This window comes from Hippopotamus amphibius, chromosome 7, assembly GCF_030028045.1.
Source record: "Hippopotamus amphibius kiboko isolate mHipAmp2 chromosome 7, mHipAmp2.hap2, whole genome shotgun sequence".
In the NCBI taxonomy this organism is placed as follows: domain Eukaryota; kingdom Metazoa; phylum Chordata; class Mammalia; order Artiodactyla; family Hippopotamidae; genus Hippopotamus; species Hippopotamus amphibius.
In genome coordinates this window covers 10,443,145-10,465,755 of record NC_080192.1, presented here as the reverse complement: position 1 = coordinate 10,465,755, position 22,611 = coordinate 10,443,145, and the positions used below count along the sequence as shown (strand labels likewise).

The 22,611-nt window shown below is 54.8% G+C and overlaps 1 protein-coding gene and 1 long non-coding RNA gene across 5 annotated transcripts in view; one reads left to right on the top strand and one right to left on the bottom strand.

The window, feature by feature from the left end:
- TRIOBP (TRIO and F-actin binding protein) overlaps nt 1-22,611 on the top strand; it is a 57,628-nt gene that overhangs the window by 14,527 nt on the left and 20,490 nt on the right. For 2 of the 3 annotated variants that reach the window (XM_057742178.1, XM_057742179.1), the window contains exon 1: nt 19,374-19,562. In XM_057742178.1, the coding sequence (XP_057598161.1) occupies nt 19,389-19,562 (174 nt within the window). In that variant the 5' untranslated portion in view covers nt 19,374-19,388. Of the gene's footprint in view, nt 1-604; nt 1,204-1,263; nt 1,408-1,467; nt 3,024-7,925; nt 8,041-8,737; nt 9,848-13,018; nt 13,097-15,280; nt 15,419-19,373; nt 19,563-22,611 lie in introns of those variants that run through there. The other variant, XM_057742177.1, reaches the window with a different exon arrangement.
- Nucleotides 11,033-19,254, bottom strand: LOC130857018 (uncharacterized). 2 transcript variants are annotated; one of them, XR_009054741.1, is made up of 5 exons: nt 19,125-19,254; nt 18,756-18,883; nt 18,154-18,242; nt 12,294-12,377; nt 11,033-11,875 (listed from the first exon to the last, which is right to left on the bottom strand). It is a non-coding gene; the product is annotated as an uncharacterized LOC130857018 (long non-coding RNA). The 2 variants fall into 2 exon arrangements; XR_009054742.1 differs by lacking the exon at nt 12,294-12,377.

The window sequence follows — 22,611 nt, the reverse complement described above, 5'->3', positions numbered from 1 at the left end:
ATTCGATCTAGCTCTTCCTCTCTGGAGTCACACAGGCTATTTTCGTTCTTTTTCTTTCTTTCTTTCTTTCTTTCTAAAAAAAATTTTTCTTTTTGATGTGCACCATTTTTGAAGTCTTTATCGAATTTGTTGTATTGCTTCCGTTTTATGTTTTGGTTTTTCGGCCAGTGTGGGATCTTAGCTCTCTGACCAGGGATTGAACCCACACCCGCTGCACCGGAAGATGAAGTCTTAACCACTGGATGGCCAGGGAAGTCCCTCACAGGCTGTTTTCAAAACTGTTCTTTATGGGTTTGCCTCTTTTCTGGCTTGTTCGTGGCCCTCCAGGCCATGTGACCTTCAGCTCTAGAGCCCACCCCACTTTGACTGAGTCAGCCTGGTTTTCAGTTTCAAATTGCTGACCTCAGCTTGAGAGCAGCATCTAAGCTGTCCTCCAATCTGGTTTGCTCAGAGGGGCGGAGTTGTGTGGTAGGGACGTTGGGTCTTCTAAGGAGACAGGTGTGGGGTCTGCCCGAGTCATCCGTCCCAGGGAACAAAGAAAAGTAGGCTGTGGGAGCTGCCTGGGTCTCTGCCTTTACCTTGAACCTGCCTCTTCTCTCTCTAGGCTCCAGTAGCGGGAACCGAAGCGCTGGACAGCACTGGGCGAAGATCCGGGGAGAAAGCGGGTACTTCTCCTTGGAGCGGCACCAGTCAGCGCTGACCCCAGCCTCTCCCGTGACACCACAGAGTGGTCCTCGAAGTGCCACCCCCCAGGTTTCCTCTCTCCATCGCTCTGCCCAAAGGGACATTGCCCAGACTGCTTCCACACAACTCAAAACCTCCCGAGCCTCCTCTCCCCACAGAATCGCCCAACGGGACAACCCCAGAACCTCTTCCACAGAGCAGAACACCCCCAGAGCATCCTCTCCCTCAAGAATCACCCAACGGGATAACCCCAGAACCTCTCCCACCCAACAGGACACCCCCAGGACCTCTTCCACACAGCGGAACACCCCCAGAGCATCCTCTCCCTCAAGAATCACCCAACGGGATAACCCCAGAACCTCGCCCACCCAACAGGACACTCCCAGGACCTCTTCCACACAGCGGAACACCCCCAGAGCATCCTCTCCCTCAAGAATCACCCAACGGGATAACCCCAGAACCTCGCCCACCCAACAGGACACTCCCAGGACCTCTTCCACACAGCGGAACACCCCCAGAGCATCCTCTCCCTCAAGAATCACCCAATGGGATAACCCCAGAACCTCGCCCACCCAACAGGACACCCCCAGGACCTCTTCCACACAGCGGAACACCCCCAAAGCATCCTCTCCTTCAAGAATCACCCAACGGGATAACCCCAGAACCTTGTCCACCCAACAGGACACCCCCAGGACCTCTTCCACACAGCAGAACACCCCTAGAGCATCTTCTCCCTCAAGAATTGCCCAATGGGACAACCCCAGAACCTCGCCCACCCAACAGGACACCCCCAGGACCTCTTCCACACAGCGGAACACCCCCAGAGCATCCTCTCCCTCAAGAATTGCCCAACGGGACAACCCCAGAACCTCGTCCACCCAACGAAATAATCCTCAAGTTTCCTCTTCCGCCAGAGCCACCCAACAAGACAACTCCAGAGCCTCTTCTACCCAAAGGGACAACCCCAAAACCTCTTCCTCACGGCGGGAAAACCCCGGAAGCTCCTCCTCTCAGGGCTGCACCCAGCAGGACCGTCCTGGACCATCCTCTCCCTATCGCTCCCCTCAACAGAAAAATCCCCGGAGTGCCTCTCCCCATCGTACCAACAAAGACATTCCATGGGCCTCCTTTCCCCTCCGGCCAACCCAGAGTGATGGCCCCCGGACCTCTTCCCCATCTCGCTCCAAGCAAAGTGAGGTTCCCTGGGCATCTATTGCCCTCCGGCCAACCCAAAGCGACAGGCCTCAGACTTCATCTCCCATCAGACCAACTCAGCGTGACTCACGCCAGTCCTCCTCCAGCCCCACCCAGCACAACTCACCATCCCGGGCCACTTCCTCTTCCCATAACCCAGGCCACCCCGGTGCCTCCCGGACCTCCTCGCCGCTGCACCCCGCTAGCCGCGGTGCACCCCAGACCTCTTCTGAGCCCGCCCAGCTTGCCTGTGCTGTGTGCATTGGGCACCGGGATGCCCCTCGAGCCTCCTCACCTCCTCGCTATTTGCAACATGACCCCTTTCCCTTCTTCCCAGACCCCCACACATCTGAGAGTGAATTGCCCCACCGTGACCCCCCCTATATGCCGCCAGTCGTATGCATTGGACACCGGGACGCCCCCCGGGCTTCCTCACCTCCCCGCCACACCCAATTTGACCCCTTCCCCTTCCTCCCAGACACATTAGATGCTGAGAACCAGTCCCCTCAGCACGACCCTCCTCAGTTCCCACCACCTGTGTGTATCGGGTACCGCGATGCACCCCGGGCCTCCTCTCCGCCGCGCCAAGCCCCAGAGCCCCCCCTCTTGTTCCAGGATCTCCCCAGGGCCAGCACCGAGAGCCTTGTGCCCTCCGCAGATTCTCTGCACGAGCCCCCCCACACCCCCACCCCTGTATGCATTGGGCACCGCGATGCACCCTCCTTCTCGTCCCCACCACGCCAGGCCCCCGAGCCCTCCCTCTTCTTCCAGGACCACCCCGGGACTAGCATGGAAAGCCTGGCCCCCTCCACCGACTCTCTGCGTGGCTCCCCAGGGCTGCCCTCTCAAGTGTGCATCGGACACCGGGATGCCCCTCGAGCCTCTTCCCCACCCCGCCACCCGCCCAGTGACCTAGCGCTTCTGGCACCCTCACCTCCACCAGGCAGCTCGGGGGGCTCCCGGGGCTCAGCACCCCCGGGGGAGACCAGGCACAACTTGGAGAGGGAGGAGTACACCGTGCTGGCCGACCTGCCCCCGCCCAGGAGGCTGGCGCAGAGGGAGCCAGGGCCCCAGTGCAGCAACGGGGGCCGCACCCGCAGCCCTGGCCGCGCAGAGGTGGAGCGCCTCTTCGGGCAAGAGCGCAGGTGAGCCCAGGGCGGGGGCAGCCAGGTGGGCTGGGGAGGAGGCTCGGCAGCAGGACAGGTGGAAGGCTTAGGTTCCAGACAAAGAAAGGGTTTAGACATCCAACCCCCCACCCCACCCCCCGCCACGGCCCTGCCACTTACTGGCTGAGTGACCTTGGGCATGTCATGTCACCTCTCTGTTTCTACGCCTTAGGAGTTGTTTGTTTTCTGTTTTTTTTTATAAATTTATTTATTTAATTTATTTATTGGCTGTGTTGGGTCTTCGTTGCTGCACACGGGCTTTCTCTAGTTGCTGCGAGCGGGGGCTACTCTTCGTTGTGGTGTGCGGGCTCCTCACTGTAGTGGCTTCTCTTGTTGTGGAGCACAGGCTCTAGGCTCATGGGCTTCAATAGTTGTGGCACATGGGCTCAGTAATTGTGGCACACGGGCTCTAGAGCACAGGCTCAATAGTTGTGGCACACGGGCTTAGTTGCTGTGTGGCATGTGGAATCTTCCCAGACCAGGGCTCGAACCCATGTCCCCTGCATTGGCAGGCGGATTCTTAACCACTGCGCCACCTAGGAAGTCCAGGAGTTGTTTTTGACAATTGATATTGTGCATAGCCTAGTGGTTAAAAGTGATGATTAGGATCAGGCAGACTGGGTTCAAATCCTGGGTCAAAGCCATTTGTCAAGTGATGTGATGTGGTAAAGTGATTTAACCTACCTGAGCCTCAGTTTCCTCTTCTGTAAAATTAGAATATTAGTACGTTAATTTAAATGAGGTTAAATTCTCAAACTCTTTTTTTGATCCAGAGTCACAGGTTGATTTTGTTTTCTTACACCTTTTGTGAGGGAGAAGAGAGTGTCCATGATTTTTTTCTGTCTTAAAGAAGAAAACTCACGGGTCCCGTGTGTTTCAGAAAACAGAGATGTCAATTTAAAACGTATGGCCAGGGCTACATATTTTAAATAAGAGAACCCACAGGCTGACAGACTTTTTAGAGGTTAAATATTCCTTTCCTGGGACACGGTGACAGCACCTGAAGTCAGGAATCCCGCGAATCTCCTTGGTCAGTGGCTCCATTCACATGGGTGTTTACGGCCCAGCAGAACGTCTGCTTTTCCCCAGCCTCGGGGAGGAGAAACATTTCCTCCGGATCTGGCTGAGATTTCTTTCTCCAGGAGTTCCAGCCTCAGAGTCTTTAAGGATTTAAGGATCAGGGTTGGAATTCCATTAGTTACGGTCAAGAGAAGAAAAAAACATAGGTCTGAAAGTCTCAAAACTTTTAGTGTAGAATTCAATAAATTATAGCGTATTTACAGAGACCAAGTTGTACAAGCATCACTACAACCTAATTTTAGAACATTTCCATCACCCTAAGGAGCAGGTAATATTTCGCATCCACAATTCCTCTCTTCGTTGTCCCTTAGACAACATTTTCTTTTAGATTTGAATCTGCATGAGAAACCTCTCTTATTCTTCAAGTTTCTTTTTCCGATAAGTTTTATGCATTTATTACCCAGGCGACAACCGTATTGGGCTCCAGCATTAGTGAAATTCTTTCTTTGGCCTCTTAAAAAAATAGTTTTTTTTTAGAGCAGTTTTAGGTTCACAGCAAAATTTAGTGTAAAGTATAGAGATTTCCCATATACGTCCTGTTCCTACACGTGCACAGCTGCCCCCACTATCAATATCCGCCACCAGAGTGGTCCACTTGTTACAATCCATAAACTTGCACTGACCCATTATCCCCCAAAGTCCGTAGTCCACATTAGGGTTCACTCTTGGTGATGTACATTCTGAGTTCAGACAAATGTATAATGACATGTGTCCACCATTGGGGTATCACACATATTGAATAGTCTCACTACCCTGAAAACCCCCTTTGTCTTTGGCCTTTTGTGATGACTGTTTTTGGTCTGATGTCAATTTGCATACCTTTGATTTTACCTGATAACTCATCAGGGTCTTTAAATCAAAATTAAATTTTCTTTCTTTTTTTTTCTTACTGCAATAACTTTTAGAGAGAGAAAGGGTTTATAGTAGAAGTCTGGAATATGTTTATACTTTTATTAATCCTTTAATTGTTTTTATACAGATACTTCTGTTCATTTTGTTTTGCTCTCTTTTAAGCAGATTATTTACCTTTCTAAAAAGTTTTGTTGAAGTATAATTCATATATAAAAATTGCATATTTAACATATATATATTTTGGTGAAGTAGACTATTTACTTTTTAACCAAGGTTTTATAACTCTAGTGAGTAATTAAAAATTTTCCTCTCGTATGGCACTTTTTCCAAGTAGAAAACCATTCATTCTCTGAAGATAAATTTTTGAAAAATATTTATGTATTTATTTGGTTGCACCAGGTCTTAGCTGCGGCAAGCAGCCTCCTTAGTTGCGGCTGCAGGGCTCCTTAGTTGCAGCATGCAAACTCGAAGTTGTGGCACACGTGTGGGATCTAGTTCCCTGACCAGGGATCAAACCTGGCCCCGCTGCATTGGGAGTGTGGAGTCTTATCCACTGCACCACCAGGGAAGTCCCTGAAGATAAAATTTTAAAACCTATTTAAGTACCTGTAAGGGACTTGATGAGTGGGTGGCTATAGAGCTATACTCTTACTTTCTCCCATTTATTCTTTCGAGCTGTATTTATTGAGCATCTACTCTGTATAAGCATTGTTCTAACTGAGCCTGGAAATTTTCTCTTAAAGGGCTATCACATTACAGCATTAGGAATTTTGGCTTGACATCTTCCTTTCCCACCCTCTTGATGCCTTTGGAATCTCTTGTCTTAGAATCATATAAGCATTTCCTAGTCTCTTGAATTCAAAACAGAGCCTTCATGCAATTTGCCAGACCTGACGACCGTTGTCCTTTAATACACACATTTGCCTCGCCACCCTGCACAGAGTATTTTCTGCCATTACCCTCCCCACCTAGTCAACACTGGGGTTTTTCTTTGCAGAGGCTCCTATGCCCCGGTTCTGAGGGAAGCTCACTCTAAGGCATCAGATCTCACAGAGCAAGGAAACTGCCTCACTTCAAATTGGATTAAAAATTGAACCTGACCAGGCAGCCCTCAAACTTAGAAACACTTACTCCAGAGTAAGGAACTTTGGTTCCCTGTGAGTCAAATGCTAATAACTGCTAAAAATCCAGTCACTTTATGGGTCTGATTCTAGTGCTATTGGCAAAAGCCCTGAGACAAGAACAAAGCCCAAGTACGTAATTGTTTTGCTTTCTAAAGCCTCTGCAGCGTTTCAGCCTAGTCTGCAAGCTGGTGGTCCCCGCTCACACCTGAGTAGCGATTCTTCTTCCTGTTTCACTGGCTCAGTCAAGGTCAGCACCTTGTCATCTTTCCCAGGCTTCTGGTTCGGTTCAGCCACCAGAGACGCAGTTCCATGTGTCAATTTAGATGAAGTCAGACTCTCAAACCCTCTTGCAATAAATATCCTAAATATCCAGTGGAGTGGTTAGGTCTTTTTTTTTTTTTGGCTGTGTCGGGTCTTCGTTGCTGCACGCAGGCTTTCTCTAGTTGCAGTGAGTGGGGGCTACTCTTCATTGTGGTGCACGGGCTTCTCATTGTGGTGGCTTCTCTTATTGTGGAGCACAGGCTCTAGGCTTGTGGGCTTCAGTAGTTGCAGTACTCAGCCTCATTAGTTGTGGCATGTGGGCCCTAGAGCGCAAGGGCTTCCATAGTTGTGGTGTGTGGGCTCAGTAGTTGTGGCGCACAGGCTTAGGTGCTCCGTGGCATATGGGATCTTCCTGGACCAGGGATCGAACCCTTGTCCCCTGCCTTGGCAGGTGGATTCTTAGCCACTGTGCCCCCAGGGAAGTCCCAGGTCTTTCGTTTTGACCCTCTTACACAGGGCAAACAAGAGATGTACCGAGATTCTGTTTGGTGTTCCTGCATTTCAACAGAGATGTCATGTTAAATATTAATAGCCATGACTACCAGTTATTAAGCAAGACAAGTAGCTGGAACTAGGGACTTTCTACAGCTTAGAGGTGATCTTTGTTGGATGTGGCCTGAAGTCTGGGTGTCTTTTTTTTGGCATGTAGGATCTTAGTTCTCCAACCAGAGATTGAACCTGTGCCCCCTGCAGAAGAACCGCAGAGTCTTAATTACTGGACCACCAGGGAAGTCCCAGTCTCAGTGTCTTAGAAATGACATTTACATGGACGGTTGTATGTTGGCCTTTCTGGAGTTGTGGGGAAGAGAGGATGTTTCTTCCTGCTGATCTTGCTCAGAGCTCTTTATCCAACAGCGAGGATGGCTGTAGCTAGTATTGAGGGGAAAAACAGGTTAGCCAGGGAAGTCCAAAATTTACCATATGGACAGGAAATGGGCAGAAAGAATGGAATAAGGGGGCATATGACATCCTGCGTCTCCCGGCTCCACCTCATGGGTTGCAGGAGATGAAATGAGGTAGTACAGGTGCCTGGGACACAGGAAGTGCTCCATAAATGTTTGCCGTTATGATCATGCGAGCACAGTGCCTGGTCCACAGTAGGTGCTCTGTAAATCTTGATTCCCACAAGGACCAGTCTACCCTTTTCTGGGGAGTGAGCTGTGGGCTGCCAGTGGGGTGGCAGCCAGAAAGGAAGTACTGAGTGAGACAGGAGATGGTCAAGGCCAGGGCTGAGCTCCCCAACATTTGCGCATCCATTTTCTCACTTCGTCTTCACAACAGCCCCAGGAGGCAGGTAGAATAGGGCAGTGTCTATCCCCATTTTGCAGAAGGGGAAGCTGAGGCCCTGAGAGGATCCTCCCTCACTTAGGGCCCTTCATCGAGCTTGTGGTGGGTCCCTGGATCTGCCACACCTCTTCCACTGGGGGTGAGAGTAGAGGAGCTGGGGTGCCGGGAGTGGGACAGTCCCAAGGGCCCTCAGAGGGGCGGCTGCATTTGCTCATAGGAAGTCCGAGGCACCGGGGGCCTTCCAGGCCCGGGATGAGGGGCAGTCGCAGCGGCCCAGCCAAGGTCAGAGCCAACTTCTCCGAAGACAGTCCAGCCCTGCCCTCAGCAGGGAGGTGAGCACTGCCAGCCTGCCCGGGGCCCCTGCACCCCCAAGGGGTGAGCCACTGCTTCCGCCCTCCCCCAGGTGTCGGGCGGGGGTCCTGGGAAGGGCGGTTCTTTACCAAAGGGTCAGAGTCCCAATCACGGGTGTCCAGCTCCTCCCTCTCCCAAAGAGCCAGCAAAATGGAGACGGACCCCAATCAGTCCGTCTTGAAGGTGGCCCTTGCACGCGGTCCCTGTCCTTCATTAGGCACCTGCCATCTTGAGACGTTTACAGGGAAAACCTCCCATGCGTTAGTCCAGCTCTAAGGGCTGTCTCTTCCAGGGTGGGGATTGATATTTTTAAAGAAACTCTTAGATGGCAAGGCCCAGCCCGGTGGATGGCGCACGGGTGGTGGAAATTCCGGCACCTGATAGCCCAGGCTGGAATCAATATCTTGGGGGAGAGGGGGTGGAGCCAGGAAGGGGAGCAGCTGTTTGCAGATCTCTTTCTGGAACTGAGGAAGATGGGTGAGAGGGAAGGGCTGACCCCCCCAGGGAGGGAAGCCAGAGACCCTCGGTACTTTTTGACCTGCTTTGATCCAGCGTGCTGTGAGGACAGAGCGTGCAACTCCCTGAGGCCTGGCTAAGACCCCAGTTGCCTGTCCTCCTAGACGGACACCACCCAGTCAAGGTGCTGGAGCCTCACCCACCCCCTCACCTCATCCTCAGGTGACCAAGCCCCTCGCGAAGCAGGCGGAGCCGGCCCGGCGGAGCCGAGCAGAGCCGCCTCATCCCAGGCGCCCCGAGAGGCGGCCTGAGGGGGTCAGGTGGCTCCAGGGCTCCTCGCCGCCCCCGAGGACGTCAGCCAGGACTCCTGAGAGGGAGCAGCGGACAGAGAGACCTCTGGAAAGTGGCCGGGCCGGCCCAAGACAGCCTCTGGGAAGGGGGCAGAGTCAGGAGGAGCCGCCAGGATCCTGGGGCCTGAGCAGACACCTGGAGAGACGCGCGGGCGGCCAGGAGGAGGGCCCGGGCCTGGGGGGCTGGCGGGGACTTGGGGAGCCCAGCCGGGGGGCTGCCGGAGCCCCACAGGGAACATGGAGGGGCCCTCCCAGGGAGTCGGAGGAGAGCTGGCGGCTGCTGGGTGGGCCCCCCTGCCACAGGGGGCAGGCAGAGGCCTGGGAGGAGCCCCCTGACAGGCTGGCTGCCCGGGGCTGGGGCAGCCTGCCGGAGCTGTCCAGTCTTCCCCAGCCTGTGAGCGCCCTGGGGAACTCCAGGGCAGGCCCAGGAGAGCTCTCGAAATCCCGGAGGCCTGGGACACCCCCTGCCGTGGGCCGGGGGGCTGAGGGAGCCTGCCCACACCTGCGTGGCCCCGAGAGGCGACCCGAGCTCGACTGGAGGGACCTGGTGGGCCTTCTCGGGGCACCCAGAGAGGGGGCCTGGACCCGCTCCGAGGACACAACACTCGCCTCCCGTCTTCTGAGGCTGGACTGGGAAGGCCTCCTGCAGTTCCTGCAGGCCCAGCTGCCCCACAAGGACCTGGCTGGACACTGGGGTGGCCCAGGCATGGCTTCCCCAGGCACGAAGGGTACCCTGGAGCTGGAGCCAGAGCGACACAGCCAGCCCGAAGGAGGGGCAGGGGCCACCCTAGTCAATGGATACGGCCCCGGGCCGTGGCCCCAGAGCTCTGCCCAGCCCTCCAGCCCTGCCAGCATCTCCACCCAGTGGCCAAAGACCAAAGTGACAAGCGGACCAGAGACCTCAACTACGGCTGGCCTGGAGGAGATGGGCCAGCTGGGGGGCAGGAGCCCTGCAGAGGGCCCCAGCTCGCCACAGTGGGAGGTAAGTCAGTCTCATTTCTGAGGAGCACCCCAAAAGCAAGCCCCAACCAACACAAGTGTCCCCAAAAGCCTCCCTCAGCTCCTGCACACAATCCTCCCTCCTGACCAAAACCCTTCCCGAGCACCAAACTGCACAGTGATAATGAGAACACTGTTTTTGAGCATTTGCTATGTGCTAAACCTTGGTCGGAACGTTTTATGTTATTTTCCTCATTTAATCTCCACAGCCATCTGATGAGAAAGGCACTATTTATTTACAGACAAGGAAACTGAGATACAGAGAGGTTAAGCCACCCACCGAAGATCACACAGCTAGTAAGGGCTGGGGTAGGGGTGGACCCCAGGTCTGCTCTCTGCAGATCACCCTGAGGTCTCAAGCAAGATGCACTGGCCAGGGCCTTCTTCCCTCCTGGCCCTAGAATAATTGGTTTGTATTGCCTCTGGTGGCTTCTACCTGGCCCTGTCTGGGACTGCAGCCAGCATGCTCATGTCCCCTCCCCACTGCTGTATTCCAAGTTCCTTAAAGCCCAGGACAGCTTCACTCACCCCTCTCTGGCCCCTACGGCTCCTCTCAGGCACAGAAAAGGGGTTGCGTAAATGCTCATTGGGCTGAGCTGCTACTGAGACAGCTGCTTAAATGGAGGCCTGTATGTAAAGTAAGCCCAGCGCCTGGCGCATAGTAGGTGCTCATTAAGTTCCTTCTTGTCTCTTTGGTCCAGGGGCAGGGTCACAGTGTCAGTGGTGCTCTGGTACAGCCCAGAGCATTTATCTGAAGATGGTAGGTGGGAAGAGTCCTGGAGTCCAGAACCCTGCAACCTGGCCTCAGCTTACCAGGAATGCAGCAGGTGATTTTGGACACCCAGCCTCTGTTGGTCCTGGCCTTCCTCTGTAAAATGGGACCAGCTGCTTCCCTGACAGCCACCATGGGGGCAATGCGGAGGTTCCCGCTCATTCATCCAAACCCTCCCCATCTCCACGATGTGCAGCCCAGCGCTGCCTCCCCCACAGACAGGGGAGGGTCTGTGGTGTGCCGGGCCCTAGGCTTGGGGTTTTACACGCTTTGCCACATGTGTCTCAGCTACATACGAGGCCCAGACTCATTCAGCATTTGCCGGGGGTCACACATGTATAAGTTGAGAGAAATGAGATCAAAAGGATTGACGCCAAAGCCCAAGTTTTCACTTTTTATAATTTTATTGAAGTATAGTTGACTTACAATGTTGTGTTAATTTCTGGTGTACAGCAAAGTGACTCCGTTACACATATATGTATACACACATATTTTTCATATTCTCTTCCATTCTGGTTTATCCCAGGATATTGACTATAGTTCCCTGTGCTCTACAGCAGGACCTTGTTGTTTACCCATCCCGTGTATAACAGTGTGCATCTGCTAATCCCAAACTCCCATTCCTTCCCTCCACACCTCCCTTTCCCCTTGGCAACCGCAAGTCATGTCTACAAGTCTGTTTCTGTTTTGTAGATGTGTTCATTTGTCGTATGTTAGATTCCACATATAAGTAATATTATATGGAATTGGTCTGACTTACTTCGTTTAGTATGATAATCTCTAAGTCCATCCATGTTGCTGCAAATGGCATTATTTTGTTCTTTTTTATTGCTGAATAATGTTCCACTGTGTGTGTGTGTGTGTGTGTGTGTGTGTGTGTATGCAACATCTTCTTTATCTGTTCATTTGCTGATGGACATTTAGGTTGTTTCCATGTCTTGGAAAAGCCCAAGCTTTTAACCATGATGTTGTGGAGCCTCTGAGCCCATGGAAGGACTAGGGAGCCCCATTCCCTACATTTCCCTGAGGCTGCTATCGATTTCTCCCCTGATCAACTCAATGCACAGACACCAGAGATGCAGGGATGAGCCAGCTTGGTCCTGCCCTTGGGCCCAAGAGGGGACTTGGGGCCCCATGAGAGGCTGCTGTCCGGCTTGTTGGGGAGGCAGGTGGGCCACAGGCAGCTCAGGGAGGAGAAGATGCTGTGTCCCAGGGGACGCTGGGATGCTGCAGGCTGGCCTGGTTAAAAGAGAAGAGAGAGGAAAGTGATTCTTCAACTAGAGTTACTCCATGGAGAGGCTCAGGGGTCCCTTGGAGGTTAGGAGACAGTGACTGAGGAGGGGCAGGAGCACCAGATGCTTCAGGCCATTTCACAGATGACACAGCAGAGGTATTCACCAGGTTCTGCTGGGGTTCCAGCCGATCACCTTTAGGAAATCCTTGGCATGGCATTCAAGGCCTCCTGGCCTTCCTTCCACTCCAGATTTGCTCTCTAGTTGTGCTGAGCTGGCTGCAGAGCTCTGTGAGCACAGCTCCCTGCCCTGGTACATGCTGTTTCTTGCCTAGGATGCTCTTCCCTTCCCTCTTCACTCACCTGTTCATTGTTCAAGTCTTAGATCAGGTGGCCTGTTCTGAGATGCCTTCCCTGAATACTCACCCCACCCCTGGGTTGGTGATATTTCCCTTCTGGGCTTGGTAGTTCTGCTTCTCCTCATCTGGTCACACTCAGTTGTCATTTTCCCTTAAAAAACATGAGTTCCATGAGGGCAGGAGATGGACCTACTTTATCCCCATACCCCCAGCCTCTGGCCCAGGGCCTGACACAAAGGAGGATTTCAGCCCAGTGGCTGGTTGACCAGTGAATACATGGATGCTTCAGGGCTTGCAAGAAACAGATGGAGGGTGGGTAGGTCAGTGGGTAGACGATGAATGAATGATAGATGACAGATGGGTGGGTGGATGAATGGATGGATGGGTGATGAGTGGAACAGGTGATGGGTGCTGGATGGATAGATGCTTCATGGATGGGTAAATGCTGTGGAATATGGATGATGGATGGCGAACGACTGTTGGCAGGATGGGGGAAGGGATGATGGGTGAATGATGCTGGATGGATTGAGGAGGGATACTGGATATAGGATGGATGGAATAGGAATAGATGATGACTAAATCGAGGACAAATGTATCGGGATAACGGATGTTGGAGAGGTGAGTGGCTGGGTGAAGTAGGATGGATTTTGGATGGTTGGATGGATACATGGGTCTAGGTCTACTGACGCTGGATTCTAGATGGATGTTAGATGGATGGATGATGACTGGGTGGTTAAGAAGTTGGAACCTGGGGAATGACCTGACCTAAACTGTGCTCTTTCTTATCTCCAGTTCCAATCAAAGGAGCCTGAGGAGTCAGAACGAAGCAGAGGCCAAGACGCACTGACTGATCAGAAGCAGGCCGACTCGGTAGCTGGGAAATGGGTGTGGGCACAGAGGGAGGGGAAGGGAAGGGAAATCAGGCTGGAGGTGGGCTGAGGTCCTCAGATGAGCTCTGGGGTCATCCAGACCAAGGCTGGCTCTGGATGGGGCCATCAGGAAGAGGGGCTCTAGAGGAACTGGGCAGCAGGGCTGCCTTCTGGCTTGGGGACCTGGGTGAGTGGACAATCCTAGGGTCAGAAGCCAGGGCTCTGCTTTCAACTTGATAAGATGTCCTGAAAAGGTCGCTGCCCTTCCCTGGGCAAATGGTAGTTTGGCCCTGATGGTCTCTGAAGGCAAGGTCCTTTCTCGTTCTGGAGGGCTGGCCCGACTGGGAGAAAGGGTAGAGCTTCCAGGAGCTGGAGCCAGAGAAGCACTGAAGAAGGCCAAGGAGGTACGGAAGTCAGCTGGGCCTGGAGGAGCTCCAGGGTCCCGGGGCGGGAGACATGTGTGCAAGGGGTAGGACCCGCCGAGGCTGCTCTGAGGCCTGGCTGCAGCTGGAGCACAAGCTCTGCCCCGCCCCTCCCCAGGACCTGCCAAACAGACTGTTCTCATCACCAGCAGCCTCCAGAGAGGTGAGGTCAGAGCTGAGGGCCTGGGGCAGCGGGAGGTGGGGAAAGGGAGACCGGGCTGTTTGAGGCTGTGCTTTCTTAATCCTGCTGTTGTTCTGCTGTTCCCTACGCTGCCTCCTCTGAAGCCTGGTGGGACAAGGGGGGAATCTGTCTGGCAGTCTGGAGCCCCCAAGTCTGGCCCTGCTGCTAGTCAGAGCTGGGGGGGGGGGTTCTGCCCAACCTCTGACCGTGCAGATGAAGAAATGAGGGGCAGGGCAGTCATCCCAGATCACATAGCTGGTCAGTGGTTGGACTCAAATTAGGACCCGGGGCTTGGGACCCCCCTACCCAGTGCTCTCTCTGCTCCCCCTGCCCCCCCCCCCCCCAGCCGCTTCCTGGCTCTGCCCTGACAGCCTGCAGGGCCTCACACAATAGGAGCAACATTCCAGCTGCTCAGTGGGCCAGCCTTTCCATCTGTGAAATGGGAGGGGATGGGGACCAGTCACTAAAGGCACTTCCAGCTGGTACAGGGACTCCGGCAACTTTGGTCTTCCTCTTTCTGAGTTATTTCTTCATACTTCCTGGGGCCAGGGCTTTGTGAACAAAGAGGAAATAGCAGTACAGGGGACCCCTGTAGTCTCCATGAGATGGGCCTGCCCCAGCAACCCAGCAAACCTCCCAGTCCATCCCCAGGAAGCCTGGACTGGACAGAATTGATAACTGCCCCATTCATTCATTCACATACCCTTCGTGAGCACCTTCTGTATGCCTGGGTGTGGGCCAGAGGCGAACTGGAGCGCCAGCATAGAGCTCACGGTCTGGTGGTCAGGGCTGTGATGGGGCTGTGGTGCAGGGTGGGGGCAGTCCTTCCCTGCAAAGCCCCCTGGACCTGTGCTTTGATGCTTCACGTCCTAAGTCCAGAGAATCTCTGGGTTCTGAAGAGCTGGGACACCTGGGCTCTGCCCTGCCTCTGCCAGCAACTTGCTCTGTGACTTGGAGCAAATGCCTCTGCTTCACTGTGGCCTCTGTTTCCCGAATAAGGATGACTCCAAAGGGGGTGCCCTTGCGGGCTCTGCTGGGGGGTGTGGCTGTAGAGGTCTGTGTTCCTTTCACAGAGGTGAGGAGAGTAGGCAGGTGGGGGACTCAGGATTAGGGGCCCTTGGGTGACCCCTTGGCTCCAGAGGGTCATTGCTGTGGGGAAGAGGGGCCCAGAGTCTCTCCATCTTTAGATATTTCAAGAGAAGCTAGAAATATGTAGTTATATGTTAAACCTCTTGATTATTTAACACTGGATCCTAATGCAAAATAATCTGAAAACCCTATGTGGGTTGAGCACACATCTGTGGTCCGCACTCCCCTCCCACTGGCCACCTGGGGTCCGACTTGAGGGTGGAGAAGTGCACATCCCCAAGGGCGCTGAGCCCCAGGAGCCCTGTCAACCAACACCACGCGGGGTGAACAAGTTCACAAGCTCTTCCCTAGGCAGCTCTGAGCAAGGAGAAAGATGGCCACTCTGGGCCTTGGAGGTGGGCATGGCAGCCCGGGCGGGGGAGGCTGTCGTCAGGGACCACCCCCCCATCCCACCAAAGGGACCCGGGGGCCAACACTGGACCCTGTTTGACAGGCAGACAAGAGGCCAGCGGAGGGCAAGGCTGGGAGCCCGCCCAAGGGCCGACTGGTGACCTCATGGCGGATGCCCGGGGACCGTCCCACGCTGTTCAATCCGTTCCTGCTGTCTCTGGGGGTCCTCAGGTGGCAAAGGGTAGGCTGGCTCCAGTGGGGTGGGAGGGGTGAGGGTGGGGAGAGAGGGGGAGGGGGAGGAGGAGGCTGGTGTTAGTCAAAGAAAAGCTGGTAGGGGGGCTGAGAGGAAGAGATGTGGGGCCCCCATGTGAGGAAGGAGAGCTGAAAGCAGAGCCCGGCGCTCACGTGTTCTCTGCAGTGAGGGGGACGTCCCACCTGCAGGACCGGACTGGGGCTGTTTCCAGCTTTCATGGTGAGGGGTGACGGAATAATCCACACAGCTGAAAGCTCCCAATCAGCAAACAGACCAAAGGCAGCCAGGCTGGGGGCAGGGGGAGAGGGCGGGAGGGCCTGTGAGGGGCTCTGGGATTGCAAAGTGTGTCTCAGACTTGGGCCCGAGCCAGTTGCACAAACATCTGGCATTACGTAAACCATCCCCTGCCCAGAGAGGGCTGTAAACACTCAGGCCTCTGGTTCGGGGTTTCCTCAAGGGCGGGGAGGGGAGCAGCTGTGACCTGCTCTCTCCTGCCCCCTTCACGGTGGGAGGGAAGAGGCTTGGCCATCTCCCGGGGCCACAGGCTGGCTCGTGGCATGTCTTCTCTCAGTGACAGGCTAACTCTCATTGGCTTGGGGTCTAGCTCTAGGCTGAGAGCCCGTATACCCATTTTACAGATGGAAGGACTGGGACTGAGGGAGGTAAGGAGGACTTGCTCGAGGTCGCATAGCTAGGGTTTAGAGGAACCAGCCTCTGGCTGATTTTCCTCATTCCTAGATGAGAGAATGGCTGCAGCCAAACTCACCAAGCCTCAGTTGCCACATCTGTCTAATGGGGGAAAAAAAATCTGTGGAGATGATCAGGGCTGCAGGGAGGGCTCCGGGGAGGTCAGGATGCGCAGAGGTGTGATGGGAGGGGTACGGGGCAGGGTGTCCAAACACTAGCTTTTCCATCCACTTCATAATTTCCTCACTGCTGCTCTTTGGGGGTTAAGGCACAAGGGTAACCAGGCAAACATGGTTATCTGGGCAGGTGGTATCTCCAAGCCATGGGCAGGAATTACCTTATCAGCCTAACTAAAGGTCACTAACACATAGCAGTTCCAGCAGGAGGGGGCAGGTAAGTCCTTGGCTAGAGAGAAGGGGGAGAGAAATGGGGAAATGGACTCTGGGATGATGCTAATGGTGGTGATAACCAGCCTTTGTTGTGCACCTCCTGTGTGCTCAGCTCTGTGGTCAGTGCGTGGCACACCTGATCGCATTGCATCCTCACCGCTAGGTGTACCAGGTACGGTGCAAATTGCCCATTTCATAGATGAGGGAGTGAAACTCACTTGCTCTAGGTCACACAAGGGGGGAGAGCCCACCTCTGTCATCTGCAAGCATCCATATCTCCCTGAGTCCTCCTTGCAGCCCTGAGAGTCTCTGCAGATTGTCCCCATTGGACAGATGTGGCAACTGAGGCTCAATGAACTTGCAGCTATTCTCTTACCTGGGGATGAGGCAAATCAGGAGCTGAGAGACGGAACTGCTGGTGGAGCCTCCCAGACAGTTACTTAGAGCAGCTTCACACATCTCTTGGGCTGGATAGTGAAATTATTCCAAGGTCAAGAGCTAGGAAGCCAGGGCTTGAGTTCTGTCTCTGCCCCTAACTTGTGTGGCTTTGGGCCATTGCCTCCCTTCTCTCAGTCTCGCATTATTATCTGCAATAGAGTAATGGTTTGAGACTAGATAACCCCAAAGTTTGGTGGCTCTGTTTAATATGTCACTCCTGGGTCCCTGAAGCTGTGCCATCTCTGTCCTACCAGGGCAAGTCGCAGTAAGGGACTCATCCCTTCATTTGTGCATTCATTCACTCGACTAATGTTTACTAAAAACCTGATGTGGGCTGAGGCCCTGGGCTTTACATGATATAGACAAAACCCACTCTGTTCCTCCCCACAAGAAGCTCCCAGTTTGTGAGGACCCTGACATATAACTGGTTAGAAAACAGTGTGGTCATCCCTTGAGTTGGGGAGTACATAGATGCAGGGAGCTCTGGGCAGGGAGTTCAGGCCGGCAGCCCTGGGCAAGGAGATTCTAAGTCTGTGCTGGGGGCACTTTGGCTTCCTTTGGACTGAGACTTGAGGGTGAGGAGGAATTTTCCAGGCAAACAAACATATGGAGGGAGGGGAGGGAGAGAGTAAGTGTGAGAGAGAGAGAGAGAGAGAGAGAGAGAGAGTGTGTGTGTGTGTGTGTGTGTGTGTGTGTGTGTGTGTGTGTGTGTGTGTGTGTGTGTGTGTGTGTTGGGGCATAAGAGGACAGGAAGGGAAGTACTCCAGACACGGCACAGAACAACATGTGCAGTTAGGGAGGTACAGAGGACCTGGCTTATTCTGGGACTTCCCAGCGTTGTGTAGCCTAGCACGTGAAATGTGTGTGTCTAATGATGGAGGACAGCAGGCCAGGGCCAGGTGATAATGGACACTGGCTGTGGGCACAAGAATGTATCTATCAGCAGTGGCGAAGTGTTGAACTTTGAGCAGGGGAGTGTTCTAATCACTGTGTTGAGGGTACTAAAAGGGAGTCCCAGAGGCCAGGAAACCAGCAAGGAGGCTGGTACTGTCAGGTGCCCATGCCACTGCACTAGGGCATGGGTGGTAGCTGAAGTCTTTTGTTTGTTCACTCATTCTCCCAAGGACCAAATGCCTGAGTGAGGTACAGGGTTAGGGTGGGAACACTCAGCACGGGGATGCCAGGAGGCCAGTGTCTAGCAGGACTTACCCTTGCTCTCATTTCCTCAGGACAGAGGAGAGAATTCCAGTGGGAAACGCTGGGAAAACTTCAACGCCCCAGGGCCTCTGTTTCTTTTTCTGTGAAATGGGGAGAGTAATTATAATCATGACAGCCATCATTTTTGAACCCCAAACTGAGATGGCAGAATCATTGAAATGTAATTATTCCAAGCTCCCCTGTACCCCTACCTAAGGAGAGCGAACTAAGGATAAAACGGTTGTTCTAGGTGCTTTACTTAACACTTAATCCTTACAGCAGCCTGTGAGATAATAGCATTATCCCATTTTACAGAGGGTGAAGTTGAGGCAGCGGGGTTAAGTACTGTGCTTAAGGTAATACAAGGTTTGAAACACAATGCCCCATAAGCCACCCCTTGAATTTAACAACAAATACCACCATGGTCCCTCCTCAGCTGCGGGCTTAGAGGAGCTCCTGCAGGCAGAACGCCTCTTACAAACCACCCAGTGCTTTGGGAAAGTGAGAAACAGGTATAGCCCATACCGAAGAACCCAAAATGAGGTTCTTAAGCCAAGAAAGACCCCCTGTGAGGAGCGGGCATTTAGGGAAGGTCCTACCATTCCAGAACTCACTTTGTGCTTAGAGTACTTGCTAGGAATCCTGTCTCATCTTTCTATGTGACCTCAGGCAAGTTGGCTCACCTCTCTGAGCTTCCGTTTTCTCATTAGTAAAATGGGGGAAAGGACACACCCCGTCGGATCTGTGGGAAGGACGAAAGTCCATTACACAGGTAACGAGCGGGGCTGGGCGAGTGGGACCCGCTGAGTTGGTGGTACTGCGTGCTTTGCCCATGTCGCCATCAAGCCAAGGCGCCGAGCCCTCATGGGCCCATCGCTCCGTCCGGCGGCTGGCGGCTGGGTCGGGGCCGTTGCTGGGCGACGAGGGTGCCACACCCGGCTGCCCCCACCCCGCACTCCCGCGCCGTGGCCCTAAGGAGTCACCTGCACGCCGGGCCCTTCCTTCCTCCCAGCGCGCCCGCGGCCAGTGCCCAGCCCGCCCTGGCGTCCCTACGCCCCCATCCGCCCGCCAGGACCGCCCCCGCTCGCCCGTCCCGTCGCGGCAGGCCCCGCCCCCGGGCCCCTCCCGCGCTCCCATTGGTCCACGCGCGGCCCCCGCCGCTGCTTGTCCCTGCTTCCCCGCAGCCCGTTGGCCCGTCCGGGTCCTCCCAGGAAGTTTGAAAAAAAAAAAAAAAAAAAAAAAGTTTTATGGGCGGATGGAAGGGGCCGGGGCAGCGCCGGGGAAGGGAAGGGCCGGAGGAGCGGCGGCTGGCGGCCGAGAGGGGCGGCGGCGGCGGGATTCCCGCGCCGCTGAGCCCGGCCCGAGAGCCCTTTCCACCTTCCTGTCTTCTGCTCTCGCCGCCCCGGGGTGCCGCCATGACGGTGAGTGCCTCCCCGGGGGGCAGCCCCTCTGCGCCCCGGGCCGGGATGAGAGCGACGGCCCGAGCCGGACCCGAGCCGCTCCCCTCCTGGGCAGCCCCCTCCTCACTTCCCGGAGGCGAGAGGAGGTCTCGACCGGAAGGCAGGGCGACCCCGGCGGCACGGGCCGGCCGCCCTGCCTCATCTTCCCCCGGCCTCGTCCTCACCTTTCCGGGCCAGGAGTCTGGGCAAACCCCGGGAAGATGGGAACTCTCGGTCCCAGGCACCACCCCCTCACTTTTGCGGGACCAATCACGGACGGATTCCGGGTGGCTCTTTCCCTTCTCCTTTCCAGACCCCCTTAGTGAAACCTTGATCTGATTCCCCCAGACTGCCACATCCGTAGGGTTTCTCAGGGCTCTGGGCCACGGGAGGAGCGGAGATGGGCCTGGTCTGGGTCTGGGTCTCGCCGGGGGGCTGGAGAGAGGCGCTCCGTGGGTCGGATGGGTCGCGCAGATGAGGGCCTAGGGAAAGCTGTCCGCCTGTGTGGGCGCTGGGTGCGTGAGGTGGGGCTGCCTCGGTCCATCCTGCCCAGAGCCCATCCTGGGACTTCTGAAGCAGCAGGATACCATGTTCTCCTGGGCTTGCCACTTTGCAGTGGCGCTGGGACCCTGGGTGGGGCCTGCCCGCTCATGGGGGTGTGGAACACGATGGCAGGGATTTGCCTTTCTCTTGGGGATGAGCCCTACCCAAGCTCTATCAATACATGTGCTTTATTTATCATACTGTGCCTCATAGCTGAGTTCACCATGACCCCCATTTCTCAGTGGGGTAAACTGAGGCTTGGGGAGGGACGTCGATGAGTTGCCAGAGGTTCCCCTGAGTGTAAGGGAAAGAGTAACCCTTTTCCAGGTCACTCTGGCCCCTTAACTGTGATGTTCTGGAAGGGAGGGGCAGGACTGCTTCTGGTTTCTGGCAAGCGCCTTAGGGAGGCTCTGGCAGCCGGGTGAGGAGGGTTGGGAGAGTTGAGCAGGGTGTGTGTGCACAGGGCCCCTGCCCCTGTGAGCGTGCTGACCTGCTCACTGCCTGGACTTCCTCAGCCTCTGCACATCCTGCCACCTCTCTGCTGGCCCTTCCTGTTGTCAGCAGCCTCCCCTTCCCTGTCAGGGAGTAGAGAGGGTGTGGGGGGAGGCGCTGAGTCAGTGGCCCCCCTCCCCCCGTGCAGGCTAGTGGGGGGAGGTTGCATTGCTGACTGGGTGCCTGCGGGGCCTTGAACTGCGTGCTGTCACATTACCAGATTGGATCCCTGAAGGTTGATGGGAACTCCCCATCTAACAGATGAGGACACTGAGGTGTAGAGAGGTGAAGTGACAGGCCCCAGGTGACACAGCTGGGCCCTGGCTGAGCCAGAATTTGTAACCAGCTCTGTCCCAGTTTTCTCTCAAGATGAGATAAGAAATGTACACAGTTGCCTTTCCTGGGGAAGCACATGCTGAACAAGGGTAAGGCTGCTAGAAGCAGCATTTGGGGGCGCTGGAAGGAAGACAGCACATCCCCGCTAGTGGGAGGGGGCTTCCCGAGGGAGATGTCTTTCCGTGATTGTAGGACTTTGTCAGGTGGAGATGGACTGAGGGGGTAGAACAGTGTGGACAAGGGCTGGTGGCCATATATGGGGAATTAAATAGTGAAAACATAGGAAAAGGACTTGGGAAGGAGGGCCTCAAAGGCCAGGAAGAGCGGTTTGGGCTTTGGTCAGGGGCACCGGGGAGCCACGAAAGGTTTTGGAGCAGAGAGGAAGCTCGCGATCACCTTTGACAGTGGTTACTAGGTTCATCCTGGCCGCTTTCAGACCTGAGCCTGCTCCAGGCTGGTGTCCTTCCTATTTCTTCTTCACACCCTTTTCCTCTCTCCTGGCCCCATCTCCCCAACCTCAGGAATCTGAACGGGCAAGTGGCAAAGGTGCTGTGAATGCGTAAATGCTTAGAGGCTTCAGGAAGCCGGGCCTGGAGTCAGGATCTGCTCCACCTCCTTTGCCTTAACCAGGTGCAGCCTTGCCCCTGGAGCTTCGTTCCCCAGCCGCTGCCTGGCATCAAATTATATACCTGTTCCCTTGTTTATTGTCTGCCTCTGTCCTGAGTTCCACCAGGGCAGGGGCCGCATCTCTTATTCACAAATGATTTCCTGGTGTAGAACAGGGCCTGGTTCCAAAAAAAGAAAGAAAGAGAGAGAGAGAGAGGGGAGGGGGAGAAAGAGAAAGGAAGAAAGTGAGGAAGGGAGGGAGAGAGAGGGAGGGTGGGAGGGAGGAAAGGAGAGGAAAAAGGAAAGGAAGAAGAAAGAAGGAGGGAGGGGGAGGGAGGGAGGGGGGGAAGGAAGGGAAAAAAGAAAACTTTTTACGAATGTTCCCTGAGTCCTTGGATGTTGGGGCTTGAACCGCATGTGTCCCTGACTGCGCTGCATCTAGTCTAGCCTGTGACGGATGAGTAAATGGCTTGAAGACAATCACAGATGCAACAGAGGCCGTGGGAGGTCATCTGGTGTGGTATGTGATGTGTACTGGGAAAGAGGCCTCTGAGATGGCAATTAAGCCAGGTCTTAAGGCATGAGAAGGGGTGATGTGTTGGGAATCAGACAGGGTGTGTGATGACATAAGCATGGGGCCCCCAAGCAGGGAGGTGGCAAGGCTTTTGTGCCATCCTAAGGCAGCTGGACCTTGTTCTGGAGCCATCCCTGAAGGTTTGAAGCAGGCATTTGGAGCCAGTCCCCTTGCCAGAGTGTGCTTACAGGGGTCAGTGTCAATGTGATGGTCCAGGCTGGCAAGAGGCAGTGCTGACCTGTGGCCAAAGGAAGGAGGGCCTGATATGAGGACCTGTTGTGCTCCGGAAGGGAAAAAGGAGAAAAGGAGCTTCGTGCAGGTGGAGGAAGGGTGTCTGGGCCCGAGGAGCCATGTGTGAAGGTGCAGGGGGAGAGATTTAGGTTACCTGACCTTTTGACCCCTGGAGGGGTAGGTTCCCAGGTGACTGCAGGACCTCTCCTGCCAGCAGATTTAAACACTCACACCGGCGACCTCCTCTCC